Source organism: Coregonus lavaretus, assembly GCF_964263955.1.
Source record: "Coregonus lavaretus genome assembly, chromosome: 17".
NCBI lineage: Eukaryota > Metazoa > Chordata > Actinopteri > Salmoniformes > Salmonidae > Coregonus > Coregonus lavaretus.
In genome coordinates this window covers 17,238,184-17,254,484 of record NC_140004.1, presented here as the reverse complement: position 1 = coordinate 17,254,484, position 16,301 = coordinate 17,238,184, and the positions used below count along the sequence as shown (strand labels likewise).

Sequence of the window (16,301 nt, the reverse complement as noted above, 5' to 3'; positions counted from 1 at the left end):
GGCGTGGAATCAGCCCAGAACTACACGGGAGGATCTTGTCAATGATCTCAAGGCAGCTGGGACCATAGTCACCAAGAAAACAATTGGTAACACACTACGCCGTGAAGGACTGAAATCCTGCAGCGCCCGCAAGGTCCCCCTGCTCAAGAAAGCACATATACAGGCCCGTCTGAAGTTTGCCAATGAACATCTGAATGATTCAGAGGAGAACTGGGTGAAAGTGTTGTGGTCAGATGAGACCAAAATCGAGCTCTTTGGCATCAACTCAACTCGCCATGTTTGGAGGAGGAAGAATGCTGCCCATGATCCCAAGAACACCATCCCCACCGTCAAACATGGAGGTGGAAACATTATGCTTTGGGGGTGTTTTTCTGCTAAGGGGACAGGACAACTTCACTGCATCAAAGGGACGATGGACGGGGCCATGTACTGTCAAATCTTGGGTGAGAACCTCCTTCCTTCAGCCAGGGCATTGAAAATGGGTCGTGGATGGGTATTCCAGCATGACAATGACCCAAAACACACGGCCAAGGCAACAAAGGAGTGACTCAAGAAGAAGCACATTAAGGTCCTGGAGTGGCCTAGCCAGTCTCCAGACCTTAATCCCATAGAAAATCTGTGGAGGGAGCTGAAGGTTCGAGTTGCCAAACGTCAGAAGATCTGCAAAGAGGAGTGGGACAAAATCCCTCCTGAGATGTGTGCAAACCTGGTGGCCAACTACAAGAAACGTCTGACCTCTGTGATTGCCAACAAGGGTTTTGCCACCAAGTACTAAGTCATGTTTTGCAGAGGGGTCAAATACTTATTTCCCTCATTAAAATGCAAATCAATTTATAAAAATTTTGACATGCATTTTTCTGGATTTTGTTGTTGTTATTCTGTCTCTCACTGTTCAAATAAACCTACCATTAAAATTATAGACTGATCATGTCTTTGTCAGTGGGCAAACATACAAAATCAGCAGGGGATCAAATACTTTTTTCCCTCACTGTATATCATGTCAGAGTTGAAATATATTAAATTTTCAGTTTGCATCCCAATATTACACTTTATATACATCACAGAAGACTGAAATACAGTGCCCTCTGTAATTATTGGGACAGTGAAGCATTTTTCCTTCTTTTGGCTCTATACTCCAAAAGTTTGGATTTGAAATCAAACAATATCTATATGATTAAAGTTCAGACTGTCAGCCTTAATTTGAGGGTATTCTTATCCAAATCGGGTTAACCGTTTAGAAACTACAGCACGTTTTGTACATAGTCCCCACATTTTAGGACACAATTCACTTATATGTGTATTAAAGTAGGAAGAAGTTAAGTATTTGGTCCCATATTCATAGTACGCAATGACTACATCAAGCTTGTGACTCTACAAATATGTTGGATGCATTTGCTGTTTGTTTTGGCTGTGTTTCAGATAATTTTGTGCCCAATAGAAATGAATGGTTAATAATGTGTTGTGTCATTTGGAGTCATTTTTTACATTTACATCATTTAGCAGACGCTCTTATCCAGAGCGACTTACAAATTGGTGCATTCAATTTATGATAGCCAGTGGGACAACCACTTTTTTTTTATGGGGGGTGGGGGAAGAAGGATTACTTTATACTATTCCAAGTATTCCTTAAAGAGGTAGGGTTTCAAGTGTCTCCAGAAGGTGGTCAGTGACTCCGCTGTCCTGGCGTCGTGGGGGAGCTTGTTCCACCATTGGGGTGCCAGAGCAGCGAATAGCTTTGACTGGGCTTAGCGGGAACTGTGCTTCCGTAGAGGTAGGGGAGCTAGCAGGCCAGAGGTGGATGAACGTAGTGCCCTCATTTGGTGCAGGGTCTGATCAGAGCCTGAAGGTAAGGAGGTGCCGTTCCCCTCACAGCGTCGTAGGCAAGCACCATGGTTTTGTAGTAGATGCGAGCCTCAACTGGAAGCCAGTGGAGTGTGCGGAAGAGCGGGGTGACATGAGAGAACTTGGGAAGGTTGAACACCAGACGGGCTGCAGCGTTCTGGATAAGTTGTAGGGTTTTAATGGCACAGGCAGGGAGCCCAGCCAACAGCGAGTTGCAGTAATCCAGACGGGAGATGACAAGTGCCTGGATTAGGACCTGTGCCGCTTTCTGTGTAAGGTAGGGTCGTACTCTGCGAATGTTGTAGAGCATGAACCTGCAGGATCGGGTCACCACTTTGATGTTAGCGGAGAACGACAGGGTGTTGTCCAGGGTCACGCCAAGGTTCTTTGCACTCTGGGAGGAGGACACAATGGAGTTGTCAACCGTGATGGTGAGATCATGGAGCGGGCAGTCCTTCCCCGGGAGGAAGAGCAACTCTGTCTCGGCGAGGTTCAGCTTGAGGTGGTGATCCGACATCCACACTGATATGTCTGCCAGACATACAGAGATGCAATTCGCCACCTGGTTATCAGAAGGGGGAAAGGAGAAAATTAATTGTGTGTCGTCTGCGTAGCAATGATAGGAGAGACCATGTGAGGATATGACAGAGCCAAGTGACTTGGTGTATAGAGAGAATAGGAGATGGCCTAGAACTGAGGACACCAGTGGTGAGAGCACGTCAGGTAGGACACAATCCAAGAGTGAGCAGCGCCGGAGATGCCCAACTCTGAGAGGGTGGAGAGGAGGATCTGATGGTTCACAGTATCAAAGGCAGCGGATAGGTCTAGAAGGACCTGAGGAGAGAGAGTTAGCTTTAGCAGTGTGGAGAGCCTCCGTGACACAGAGAAGAGCAGTCTCAGTTGAATAACCAGTCTTGAAACCTGACTGGTTTGGATCAAGAAGGTCATTCTGAGAGAGATAGAGCAGGAGAGTTGGCTAGAGACGGCACGCTCAAGAGTTTTGGAGAGAAAAGAAAGAAGGGATACTGGTCTGTAGTTGTTGACATCGGAGGGATCGAGAGTAGGTTTTTTGAGGAGGGGTGCAACTCTCGCTCTCTTGAAGACAGAAGGGACATGGCCAGCGGTCAAGGATGAGTTGATGAGCGAGGTGAGGTAAGGGAGAAGGTCTCCGGAAATGGTCTGTAGAAGAGAGGAGGAGATAGGGTCAAGCGGGCAGGTTGTTGGGCGGGCGGCCGGCCGTCACAAGTCGCAAGATTTCATCTGGAGAGAGAGAGGGGAGAAAGAAGTCAAAGCATAGGGTAGGGCAGTGTGAGCAGGACCAGCAGTGTCATTTGACTTATGGGACCAGATACCTAACTTCTTACTACACATATAAGTGAATGTGTCCCATTTGTATTGTAAATAAGAATTGAATATGTTTCTAAACACTTCTACATTAATGTGGATGCTCCCATGATTACAGATAATCCTGAATGAATTGTGAATAATGATGACTGAGAAAGTTACAGACGCACAAATTTCATACCCCCAAGACATGCTAACCTTTCACCGGTACAATAACAGGGGAGGTTAGCATTTTTGGGGGTGTATGATATTTGTGCGTCTGTAACTTTCTCACTCATCATTATTCACGATTCATTCAGGATTATCTGTAATCATGGTAGCATTCACATTAATGTAGAAGTTTTCTATTCTTATTTACAATAAAAGTTACTCCAAAATGACATAATACATTATTTAACATGAATGACTATTGGGCACAAAATGATCTGAAACACAACCCAAGCAAACAGCGAATGCATCCAACAAATGAGTCACAAGCTTGATGTAGTCATTGCATTCTATGACTATGGGACCAAATACTTAACTTTTTACTACTTTAATACACATACAGTGCATTCGGAAAGTATTCAGACCCCTTGACTTTTCCCACATTTTGTTACGTTACAGCCTTATTCTAAAATTGATTAAATTGTTTTTTACATGCACATGGCCAATTATGCAAATTAGGTGATGGCGTCATTTAGCGACTTCTAGCGACTTTTAGGACAGCCAATAGCTACTTTCCTTACTGAGGAGTTGGCAACACTGCTTCAATGGAGTAGGGCAGCGGGCTGCAAAACACAAGCAGTTGGCTCGCAGCTCGAGGCAACAAAATATTAAATTTGAGGGTCAGCTGCGCATGGTTGACCGATGAGCAGAGTTCATCTTGTCAAGCAAACAAACAATGTTTTAATGACAACATTCAAGTTGACAACAAACAGCGGATTTTCTCGTGGTTCAATTGCCTCTTACCACGTCCCGTGTGTAAGCGCCTTTACCTTATCGTGGACACAGCCATTGGATTCAACAAAACCACACCCGACTATAATCCGACAAATCCCCATGCAGCTGAGTTAGAAGCTGCATGAACTTGCTCTCATACTCCCTAAATACCTTCGCTTGAAAAATGAGAAGAAATCTGCAATACTGTTGTTTGTCCCTCTTGAGCCCCCGTAGCAACCTCATAGCCAGAACACTGACAACAATGAGGCAGCCTATAGGGAGGTGGTCAGAGACCTGGCAGCCAGGACAACAACCTCTCCCTCAATGTCAGCAAGACAAAGGAGCTGATCGTGGACTACAGTAAACGGAGGGGCGAGTACGCCCCCATTCACATCGATGGGGCTGTAGTGGAGCGGGTCGAGAGCTTCAAGTTCCTCGGTGTCCACATCACTAAGGAATTAACATGGTCCACACACAACCACATAGTTGTGAAGAGGGCACGGCAGCGCCACTTCCCCCTCAGGAGGCTGAAAATATTTGACATGGGCCCTCAGATCCTCAAAAAGTTCTACAGCTGCACCATTGAGAGCATCTTGACTGGCTGCATCACCGCTTGGTACAGTAACTGCAAGGCACCCAACCGCAAGGTGCTACAGAGGGTGGTGAGAACGGCCCACAGGACCCTGAACACCTTCTACCCCCAAGCCATACGACTTCTAAACAAGACTGCTAATAGCTAATCAAATGGCTACTCGGACTACCTGCATTTACCGTTTTTTGCACTGACTCTATGCACACACACTGGACTCTAACCACACACTCACACATACTGTACTTACACTGACACCTCAATACACACACACTACATACGCCCACACTACATACACCCACACACACTACACACGCACACACATGCATACTGACGCCACACACACACTGCTGCTAGTGTCTATTTTCTATCCTGTTGCCTAGTCACTTTACCACTACCTATATGTAGTAGCTACCTCAATTACCTCATACTCCTGCACATTGACTCTGTACTGGTACTCCCTGTATACAGCCATGTTCTTTTTACTCGTTTTTCACTGTGTATTTATTCCTCTTGTCACTGTTTCTATTTAAATATATATATATATCTTTATTTTGAACTCTGCATTGTTGGAAAATGACCCATAAGTACTAAGTTAGCATTTCACTGTTAGTCTACACCAGTTGTTTATGAAGCATGTGACAAATAAAATGTGTTTTGATTTGAACACTTCCCCAAAAGTCAGAATTAATCTAAGATAAATAAAGAAATCTGTCATTCATTTTGAAGTTTTTGCCAGGTCTTAATCGCGCAATTTTACATTTAGCTAAACTTTTTCGTGCAGTATTTCTCGTGTCCATGAAAACTAGTCGTCTCTCGTTGAATGACAACAAACTTCAATGCTGTTGACCAATCACTGACGAAGGGGCGTAGACTTCGGCTACCGAACTTTGACTCAAGATAAAACAATGTGTATGAACACCAGGAAAAAACCCTGCCAAAGATCAAAAGCGAACAAAAATGTTGTCATAATATATGCACAAACTGTTTCTACTGGAAAGCATAAGGTAAGCTTAAAAAGTTCAAACACTCGAATAAGACGGACATAAATGTCTATAAATCCCCCCATCCAAATTAACATGAAAACATGCATTAGCCTAACAACAATGGTTTGACATTATTTCTAACATCGATAGAGCCTACACTTCCTAGTGTTGTTTTTAACTTCTGAAGCTCAACAGTTTGCGCATTATGACGACATTTTGTGACGTTTTTGTTTGTTTTGGTCTTCGGTAGATTTCTTTTGGGCTGTTTGTGCAAACAAAAAAATCTTGAGGCAAGCCTAAATTCGGTAGCCGAAGTCTACACCCCTTCGTCGGTGATTGGTCAACAGTACTACTCCGAGTTGGAGTGTTTGTTGTCATAACAGTACTACTCCTGAACATGAAGTGTTTGTTGTCATCCAACGAGAGAGGACTAGTTTTCATGCTAATTTTTTTAACTTAAGAATACTGCACCAAACATCTTAGTTAGATGTATTTTTTTTTATCTTAGATTAATTCGGACTATTTAGAGGAAGTGTTTCTTGCTATGTTGTTGCTACTAAGGCTCAAGAGGGACAAACAACAGTAATATTGCAGTTTTTTAGGCAGTACAGTATAATACTGTGTGAGCACAGACGTTCGCTTCGCGTAGCCGAGACACCTTAACGCGGTAGGGATATTATAATAATAATAATAATAATAAGGAAAGGAGTGGTTTGTGACACACAAAAGCAGCCGCTCACCTAAAGTATTTGTCAGCTCATACTGCAGTTACACGTCTAACACCGCCAAAACATATTCTATGCAGATGCCGGCCAATGCTGTTTAACGCTGGTTAATGCTCAAGCTCATTGAATCTAGGCCTTGATCCTAACTCTGCCTTTTATAGCCCTGTTTATACCTGGTTCTAACATGCGTCCTTTGTCCTGATCTTGTCCACATTCTGATTGTACCAACATTTTCAGACAGATGTAGACGATTACAAGACACATTATGATCGGATGTGATCTTTCTGACCACATCCGGAGGTAGTCAGAAAAGCATTGTGTCTGGATAGCTTACAAGTGTAGACAGCAGTGGAGGCTGCTGAGGGGAGGACGGCTCATAATAATGTCCGGAACGGAGCAAATGGAATGGCATCAAACACATGGAAACCATGTTTGATGTATTTTATACCATTCCATTGAATCCGCTCCAGCCATTACCACGAGCCCGACCTCCCCAATTACAGTTTTTTCTGATTGGTTAAGCACATTTTTTGTAACTATTGGCTATTTTTGCAAAACTCTACACACAAATAAGAAAACCTTTCACCCAATTATCAAAACATTGTAGTTCTCTTGCAAAAGCGAACACAGCTAGATTAACTCTTCACACCTTCTTAAAAATTGTGTTTTCGTATCAAACAGTAAACACAAGCCATCATCTACTAAGCACACAATGTGCCAACTACACACTGATGGTATGAATACAAAACACATCTGGCTTTTGCTTTCTCTGTGTACAGATGTCAATTTGAGGTCATACTTTTGTCATAGTGTCATGTAAACATACAAGGATCCAAACTTCAAGTATTGGTGTTTATTCACACTCATCAAAACCAAGACAAAGTCAGAACACAAAATAGTAATTTCACAAAAAAAAAGAAAAACAATCAGCCTACATCATGTTGTCTTTCTGGGTCCGGCCACAAAATTTCGTCCACATCGCATGCGATATCCTCCAGTCCAAGGCACCGGGGAAAATATCTCCTTGAATGCCGTATCCAGGCCTGACATGATGCCTGGTCAATATCTCCACATGCCTCCTCCATTGCCTGTAAAAGGGCTACCTGTTGATGAGGATGACGGTCGTACACTTTCCAGCGCCAGGCAGAGAAGAACTCCTCGATGGGATTTAAGAATGGAGAGTATGGAGGGAGGTTGAGTGCCATGAAGAATGGGTGGTCTGTAAACCAGTTGCGGACCAAAGCAGCCCTATGGAAACTAACATTGTCCCATATGATGACATATCGGGTATGCTCTGGTCTCTGAACAGTGAGCATGTCATGTAAGGTGTCCAGGAATGCAATAATGTGTGCAGTGTTGTATGGGCCTAAGGTTGCATGATGGTGAACAACACCATTTTGGCTTATAGCTGCACACATGGTTATGTTACCACCACGTTGTCTTGGGACATTGATGATGGCACGGTGTCCAATAATGTTCCTGCCACGTCTCCTGGTTTTACTGAGGTTAAAACCGGCCTCATCTACAAAAAGTAGCTCATGTCCCATGGCATCTGCTTCTAGTTCCATCACTCTCTGGACAAGACAAAACAAATGCAACACATCAGGCCCATGCACAGCACTACAGTATGCACTTCCAAATTCAGAACCAATGACACTATAGCTTACCTGCACATAGTCATATCGCAGTTGCTTTACACGTTCTGTGTTTCTCTCGAAAGGAACTCTGTAAATTTGCTTCATTCTTATTCTGTGGCGCGCAAGTACACGACTTAGTGCAGAAATACTTACACTGTGTATATTTTGAAAGATGGTGTCATTATCAATTATGCGCTGCTGTATTTCGCGCAGTCTTATTGCATTATTGGCAATCACCATGTTCACTATATGGGTCTCTTGCTCTGGAGTGAACATTCTTGCTCTGCCCCCAACATCTGGACGTCTAGCAATTCTGTAAAGTAACAATTTCAGTATTTTTGCATGTATGGTACTGTTGTGTTTCTCATTAGAGTATGGCAGTGCTACAAAGTAGTTACCGATTCTCATTTCGAAATGTCCTAATGATGCTTGCCACAGTGTAGCGGCTCAAATTAGGCTGAACCCGTTGGCCAGCTTCCCTCAGGGTCATCCCATGGTTGATGACATGGTCCACTATTGTAGCTCTGATGTCATCAGTTATTCTATTTCTTACTCTTCTTACCCTTCCTCTTTCCCCTCCTCGTCCTCTTCTTGCTCCTCCTTGTCCTCTTCCTCTAACTTCCTCTAACCCTCTCGCTTCTTCAACTCCACGTCCTCTTCCTCCAACTTCTTCAACTCCACGTCCTCTCCCTCGGCCTCCTCGGATTCTCACTCTTCTCCCTCTTACTGCTCCTTCCATTGTACTCCACACAGACAGCTTACCTGTGGCTTATTTATAGTGCTTAGGCTGATTGCAAAGTGAACTAATTATCTACAACAGTTTTCACATGTGCAAGTGTGCCAGACAGTTGGCAAAATAGTGTTAATGATAGCCATACATGTGTATAATTTTGCTAGGAGTGTGTTGGAAATTTGGTAATTGAGTGTAAGCAGTGAGTTGTGTTTAAAGTTCTGCAAAAAGAGTGTTGTGCAGTGAATTGTGCCTACAGTTTTGCAAAGTGTGTGTTACAAAATTGTAAACTGAGTGCAAAGCAGTGTTTGTGCTTTTAGTTTTGCAAACTCAGTGAGTGGTTTTGCTATACGTATTAATAGTTTTAGAAATTGTGCTACAAGAATCACGATTAGCGCTTAAGCATTCAGAAAAAACTGTAAGGTGCCACCAACCTCCTGTGGTAGACAGATCTGGACAGTTAAACCATTTAAACCATCATTATCCCGCCCTCTAAAATCATTGACAAGTGACACCATTGACTTATGGCATCAATATGCGTCTTAAAATAAATACATATTATTTTGAAAGAATATCTGTCCAATGATTTGCATACAGGGAGGGACCAGCATATCTGGACACAGAGGACGGATAAGAGACACATTTTACTACCATGTGTAGATGCAACGGCTACAACGTGTGCGCAATCACAATGTGGATAAGATCAGGACAAAGGAAGCATGTCAGAACCAGGTATAAACTAGGCTTTTGTCTGTGTACCTGTGTGTAGCCCTTCAGTTCTAGCCCATCTGGACATCCCTAACCCCCGTTACCTGGGTCCAGCCATATCCTCCGGGGCCATCTACCTGGCCTCGTCCTACCAGAACAAGCTGCGGGTTATCTGCTGCAAGGGCAACCTGGTCAGGGAGTCTGGGGAGCTGCAGAGGACCGGCTCCAGCCGCGGGTGAGCTCTCCCTGTCATGTTCTAGACCCCAAACCTTTAGCTAATGGACCGGAACTACTGTACCATCAACTAAATCTCTGGTGAAGGGTAGTAGTTGCACATATAAGTAAAGAAAGGAAACTCTAGAATACTAGATACACTGCGTCACAAGTCTTGTGCTAAATGTTGAAAGGGGCTTCAGTGCCACCTACTGTTTTGAGTTTTCATTGCTGTTAGCAAAGCTTGGAAGCCAAATATACACTGAGTGTACAAAACATTAAGCACACATGCTCTTTCCATGACATAGACTGACCAGGTGGAAGCTATGATCCCTTATTAATGTCACTTGTTAAATCCACTTCAATCAGTGTAGATGAAGGGGAGGAGACAGGTTAAAGAAGGATTTTTAAGCCTTGAGACAATTGAGACTCGGATTGTGTATGTGTGCCATTCAGAGGGTGAATGGGCAAGACAAAATATCTTAAGTGCCTTTGAACGGGGTATGGTAGTAGATGCCAGGCGCACCAGTTTGTGTCAAGAACTGCAACGCTGCTGGGTTTTTTACGCCCAGCAGCTTCCTGTGTGTATCAAGAATGGTCCACCACCCAATGGACATTCAGCCAATTTGACACAACTGTGGGAAGCATTGGAGTCAACATCAGCCTGCATCCCTGTGGAAAGCTTTCGACACCTTGTAGAGTCCATGCCCTGACGAATTGAGGCTGTTCTGAGGGCAAAAGGGTGCAACTCAAAATTAGCAAGGTGTTCTTTTTTTTTTGTACACTCAGAGTATTGCAGCCATTGTTATTTTCTTGATTAAAGCCCAAATCTGTATGGTCATGGTTTTATCTCTCCGACTTTTCTCTCATTTGAGCTGAAACAACAACAGCTTATTTGTCTCCATACATTTATTTGTCTTCTGCTCTGGTCTCTGCAGAAGCCCCAGTAAGAGAGGTCCACCCACATACACAGAGCACATCTCCAAGCGTCTGGCCTCGGGCCCTGGCAGCCATGAGGGGCTTCACCGTGAGCCCAGCACACCACACCGCTACCGGGAGGGCCGCACCGAGTTCCGGCGGGACAAGTCCCCAGCGCGCCCCCTGGACAGAGAGAAGTCCCCAGGCCCCAGACTAGACAGCCGCAGAGAAAGATCCCCTGGAAGGTTTGACGACCACCAACGTCTCCACACCGGCTCTGACCGCCGCACACAGCTCACCCCTGTCAATAAGGTACAGTTATACACACCCACACTAGGAATTACATTGATTACATCAATTGGCCAAAAATGTTATGATTGATTGTGAAGCTGGCACACTCAATACAGTGCAATACTACATGGGTCGTTCCACGAAATGAGTGCCTTTTGCGTCCCATTGAGATTTTAAGTAGAAATTGTGAACAAATATATAATTTTAAAAGCCTGTTTTATTAAATGAAGTGCCCTTTAATATAGGCTACATGGAAAATTCAATAAATCTGATTTTTTTTATATGAAAAGACTTGCTAAAGTGCCAAAATTCTGCATTTTGACATGTCCCTCTGTGCATCCTCTGTGACTTCAAGGAAGATTTTATACCACTTAACCCCAACATTTCTCCAAGTTTTCACCATCATTGTAAAGCCCTAGTTATTTTGTTGCTTTGACGAAGTCAATTCTGAAGATTATTTATATAATGTTATTAGTGATTCATTTTAAGGTCAACCCTGTTACGTGAACTGAATGCTCGGTTTAATATCGTGAAACTATTCATTATTATTATTTTAAAAAATTAAGAGACATTGAACATCTAATAGTCAAATCATAGGGTAAAAGCAGGCGAGCTGGTTCTACTCTTTTTGGCCATGTTCTGGGGTTTTGTGGTGAAAAACTGAGTGGGTCGAGCATAACACGTCAACCCTGTTACCCATAGATAGGCTAGAAATGTTGTATCAATTATTTTTCTTTATTCATTTTTTTGCATTAAATTGCCCCTCCCTGTTGCACACAACAAGCTCCCATTCCCCCTTTCACAAGGGGATTCATGGCAGATTTAAGATGAAGTCGTAAACCCTGCTACTTTATTTGGCACTTACTTAATAGGCACTTAATATAGTAATTCTTTTTTTTTACCTTGATGAGAAAAATGTGTTTTTTATTAAGTTGAACATGTGCTCTTTATGACAGAATGTTAAAATTAGGAGATTTGTTTTCTTCACCAAGTTACAATACCCAAAAGGAATCTAATTGGTGGAATGACCCACATAAGTAGAGTTGATCTTCTGTGGCCGTGTCTGTATGGCTATCTCTGTATTTTAGGTATGGGACCAGTCTTCTGTGTGAGTGACACAAGGAGAGGCGCTGTGTGAGCCTCTGTTCACTCTGCACATGGCTACGCCATCAAGGGGAGACCAACCAGAAAACCAAGTCATCCCCCATCGCCTGTATATAGTGCAATCGTGATCCATTTACCAACACATACACTGTTGCACTGGGGACATTTTCTTTGACAATCCTCCTTTCTGATATGTGTATTCATGGCTATGGTTGTTCAACAGAGCAGCGTTTGCAGGGAAACCCTATGGATCTATGGGTCGAGGATATACTCTTTATAAGTACTAAAATCAAAGTTGTAAATATTGTTGTTCCCGTTTTTATAGATAAAAGGGAATAATAGGCTGGTAAAGCCAAGTCTATATTTTTTAAGGAAGCGTTTCTAATGATGTTGCAGGGAGAGAAATTATGTTGCAGGGAGACTCGAAATCCAATCTCAAAATCTCATTTTCATCCCAGATGCAATACTGTAGTTTTTGCTTTTCTATGGACGGTCAATCATGCGAACATTCAATCACCCATGTACTGTTCAAATAAAATGGGTTCCAAGAGGGCAATGCACATGAGCTTTTCACCTGATTTACTTTCAACAGGATTCCAAATTCATTGTTTCTACATAACCAGTCTTCTTTTTGGATCAACTTTGTATGGTCCTCTTGACTAGATGGACTTTGATATCTAATTGCATATTATTGCTTAATAACAATTTGTATCTTACCATACTTTTGCTACAAGTGTTCCTTGTGTTGTTTAAGTATACACTACCGTTCAAAAGTTTGTGGTCACTTAGAAATGTCCTTTTGTTCATTACAATAACATCAAATTGATCAGAAATACAGTGTAGACATTGTTAATGTTGTAAACGGCTGATTTTTAATGGAATATCTACAGAGGCCCATTATCAGCAACCATCAGTCCTGTGTTCCAATGGCACGTTGTGTTTGCTAATCCAAGTTTATCATTTTAAAAGGCTAATTGATCATTAGAAAACCCTTTTGAAATTATGTTAGCACAGCTGAAAACTGTTGTGCTGATTAAAGAAGCAATAAAACAGTGAAGAGGCGACTCCAGGCTGCTGACCTTCTAGGCAGAGTTGCAAAGAAAAAGCCATATCTCAGACTGCCCATCTTAATCTTTTATTTTTATTGGCCAGTCTGAGATATTGCTTTTTCTTTGCAACTCTGCCTAGAAGGTCAGCATCCCGGAGTCGCCTCTTCACTGTTGACGTTGAGACTGGTGTTTTGCGGGTACTATTTAATGAAGCTGCCAGTTGAGGACCTGTGAGGGGTCTGTTTCTCAAACTAGACACTAATGTATTTGTCCTCTTGCTCAGTTGTGCACCGGGGCCTCCCACTCCTCTTTCTATTCTGGTTAGAGCCAGTTTGCGCTGTTCTGTGAAGGGAGTAGTACACAGCGTTGTACGAGATCTTCAGTTTCTTGGCAATTTCTCGCATGGAATAGCCTTCATTTCTCAGAACAAGAATAGACTGACGAGTTTCAGAAGAAAGTTATTTGTTTCTGGCCATTTTGAGCCTGTAATCGAACCCACAATTGCTGATGCTCCAGATACTCAACTAGTCTCAAGAAGGCCAGTTTTATTGCTTCTTTAATCAGCACAACAGTTTCCAGCTGTGCTAACATAATTGCAAAAGGGTTTTCTAATGATCAATTAGCCTTTTAAAATGATAAACTTGGATTAGCAAACACAACGTGCCATTGGAACACAGGACTGATGGTTGCTGATAGGCGTACAGAGGCCCATTATGTAGATATTCCATTAAAAATCAGCCGTTTCCAGCTACAATAGCCATTTACAACATTAACAATGTCTACACTGTATTTCTGATCAATTTGATGTTATTTTAATGGACAAAATTTTTTGCTTTTCTTTTGAAAACAAGGACATTTCTAAGTGACCCCAAACTTTTGAACAGTAGTGTACCTAAAATGAATAATAAGCCTATAATCTTTGTCTGATTTGAAACAGCAGGCAGTGGAGCTGGCTAACCATGCACTCAGCTTTTTCTGGAGTCTGCTGCCTGCAGCTGCTTATGGTACAGATGTCCTGTTCTTACTTCTGTGCAGTGAATTATCTATGAAGTCCAGTAATTGTCAGGGTTTATCGCTTCTTTTTCAAACAATCAAAAAAGCTTCATTTGTCACATCCAAGAGCATGAGTATTTTAGAGCAGAAGTAGTTGTTTACCTTGATTTTTGGGTTTGTGTTGTTCTGTCATGTATTCACATGATTTTGCATTCAATGAGTATAGATCGATACAACACAATAACTAAAGGTTTTCTTGATTTTTGAAAATGTACACACATTAAACATGATTGAGCTACCCTGGCAATGTTTCAAGATGTGTCCTTTTTTGCAACATACAGCATACATATCAATAACTTTTGCATGAGAATTTATTCCGGCTAGCAAATGACCCATTTTATTTTCCTTTCATTCTACATCAATGTAATGCTCTTTAAAGTCAATTCAACAAAACAAAATAGATACTAAACAAGGAGCACTTGTTACAGGAAACAGCTACAAATTCTTATTGGACAGAGAGACATGAGAAGGTTGAAAGTGCTTGGAAAAGGTGGAAAAGAAAAGCCCATAAGTGATCCCTTTGTTAGACCTGTATTAAAACTGCTTGGCACCAGTCTCCCTCCGACATACAGAGACATGCATACACACACATCTTGTACACATGTGCAAAAACACTTGCATTTACACCTGATTACTGTGCCATTGCAGCAATGCGTCCTACAGGAAGCTACGTGATGTGCACGAGTGAACAGTAATAAGCAGAAGACCAAGATCACTAAAAACCCAACTGGTCAAAGCGAGGGATCCTCCAGACAGACAATGCGTAACTCCAACCCCTACCACATATTGCCATCACATCCAGCTATGCACCACAACAGCACCAAAACAAAAGCCGGCTCATTCCTCAGGAGTCCCTCTGTGGGTGACATAATACTGACTAGAACATCAGACTTTCATTTTCAGCTTTATTGTTAGATTTATTTCTGTGGCAGTGTATACTCTGATAAACTTAAATGTTGTGCAAAAACATTGTCACTTGAATCTTTATACCATTCACATTCGTGGATTGTTGGACAGACAAGTTTGGTGCCCATCATGCCTGTGATGGTGAATCGGCCCTATACCCACTAGCCTTGCCCTCGACATGGCAGAGGGAGGCAAGGACACTGCTGGAAGCCAGAAGTAAATGAGTGGCAAAAGGAACATTACCTTATTTAGCCCTCAATTTCAAACCTCAGTTTGGGAAATGATTACCAAAAAAAGCTGCATGGCTTTGAGATCTGAAGCTATGGACTACTCAACTCAGCCCAGCCATTGAAACGTATATGCTAAAAGTGATTCAAAGAGGCATTGAAAGAGATCAACAGTCTAGAGTTTTGTCCCTCAAATAGTTCACAAAATGGCTGTCCAAACTATACAGTGGCCCTTTTGCACATAGGCTGGCTGATCAGATAGAGATGAGTGAATTATAACCAAATTTGCTGAAATCCTGTGACTCAATTAAGTGTCCTGCTAGTACAACAAGTGTCAGTATTAATGATTGGCAGTCTTGAGCAGGAGATAGTCTAGGGTTGTTTTGTACATTTAATGCTCCAACTGATAGCTTGTAAAACACAAAATCATTAATAACAAAGGCCATTCTTGACGATGAACATCTAAAAAGCAAATATCAACTACTGTAAGCGCAGGGAGACGATCTCCGTGTCCATGTATGAGTGGACCTCCTGTCTGTATCCGTGTTTGGTAGAGGTAGTGTGTGTGCATGTATGAGTGGGGTATGCGTGACCGTATGTGAGTAGGGGGGTGGGGGTATAGTAAGGGTTGCTTGTTTTGGACCACCAGTGTGTCAGTGCATAGGCATCTCTTATTAATTTGGGTCATCTTCAGATCCACTACTGATAAACACTGATTATCCTGTGGCAATCGAATTGTCTACATTTGAGAGAACAATTCAAAAATAAAACATCAATAAATAATGAAAAGGTACTGATAGCATTAAAAGGTAAAACCACGGCAGCATCAAAACAGAAACACGTCCTCTTTGGAAAAAAAATCCATCTTCGTTTTTTCTGCAATCAACAACTAAAAGAAAAACTCTAAAAAATAAAAAATAAAAAAACTTTTGCTGACTAATTTAGTGAACCACTATTCAAGGATACTATACAGTTTCTTAAATTCTATATACTTATGTGAATATATTATTTCATTTATTATTTATTCATTTATTTTACAAAAATGTATCTGCGAGGAG

General features: G+C 42.2%; 1 protein-coding gene across 1 annotated transcript in view; it reads left to right on the top strand.

Annotated features, from left to right (window-relative positions):
- Positions 1 to 12,016, top strand: part of LOC311144703 (citron Rho-interacting kinase-like) — a gene marked incomplete at both ends in the record, with an annotated part of 44,284 nt that extends 32,268 nt beyond the window's left edge. The window contains 3 exons of the mRNA XM_084180801.1: positions 9,544 to 9,717; positions 10,634 to 10,925; positions 11,993 to 12,016. Coding sequence (XP_084036927.1) covers positions 9,544 to 9,717; positions 10,634 to 10,925; positions 11,993 to 12,016 — 490 coding nt within the window. The remainder of the gene's footprint in view (positions 1 to 9,543; positions 9,718 to 10,633; positions 10,926 to 11,992) is intronic.
- Positions 12,017 to 16,301: the final 4,285 nt, after the last annotated feature.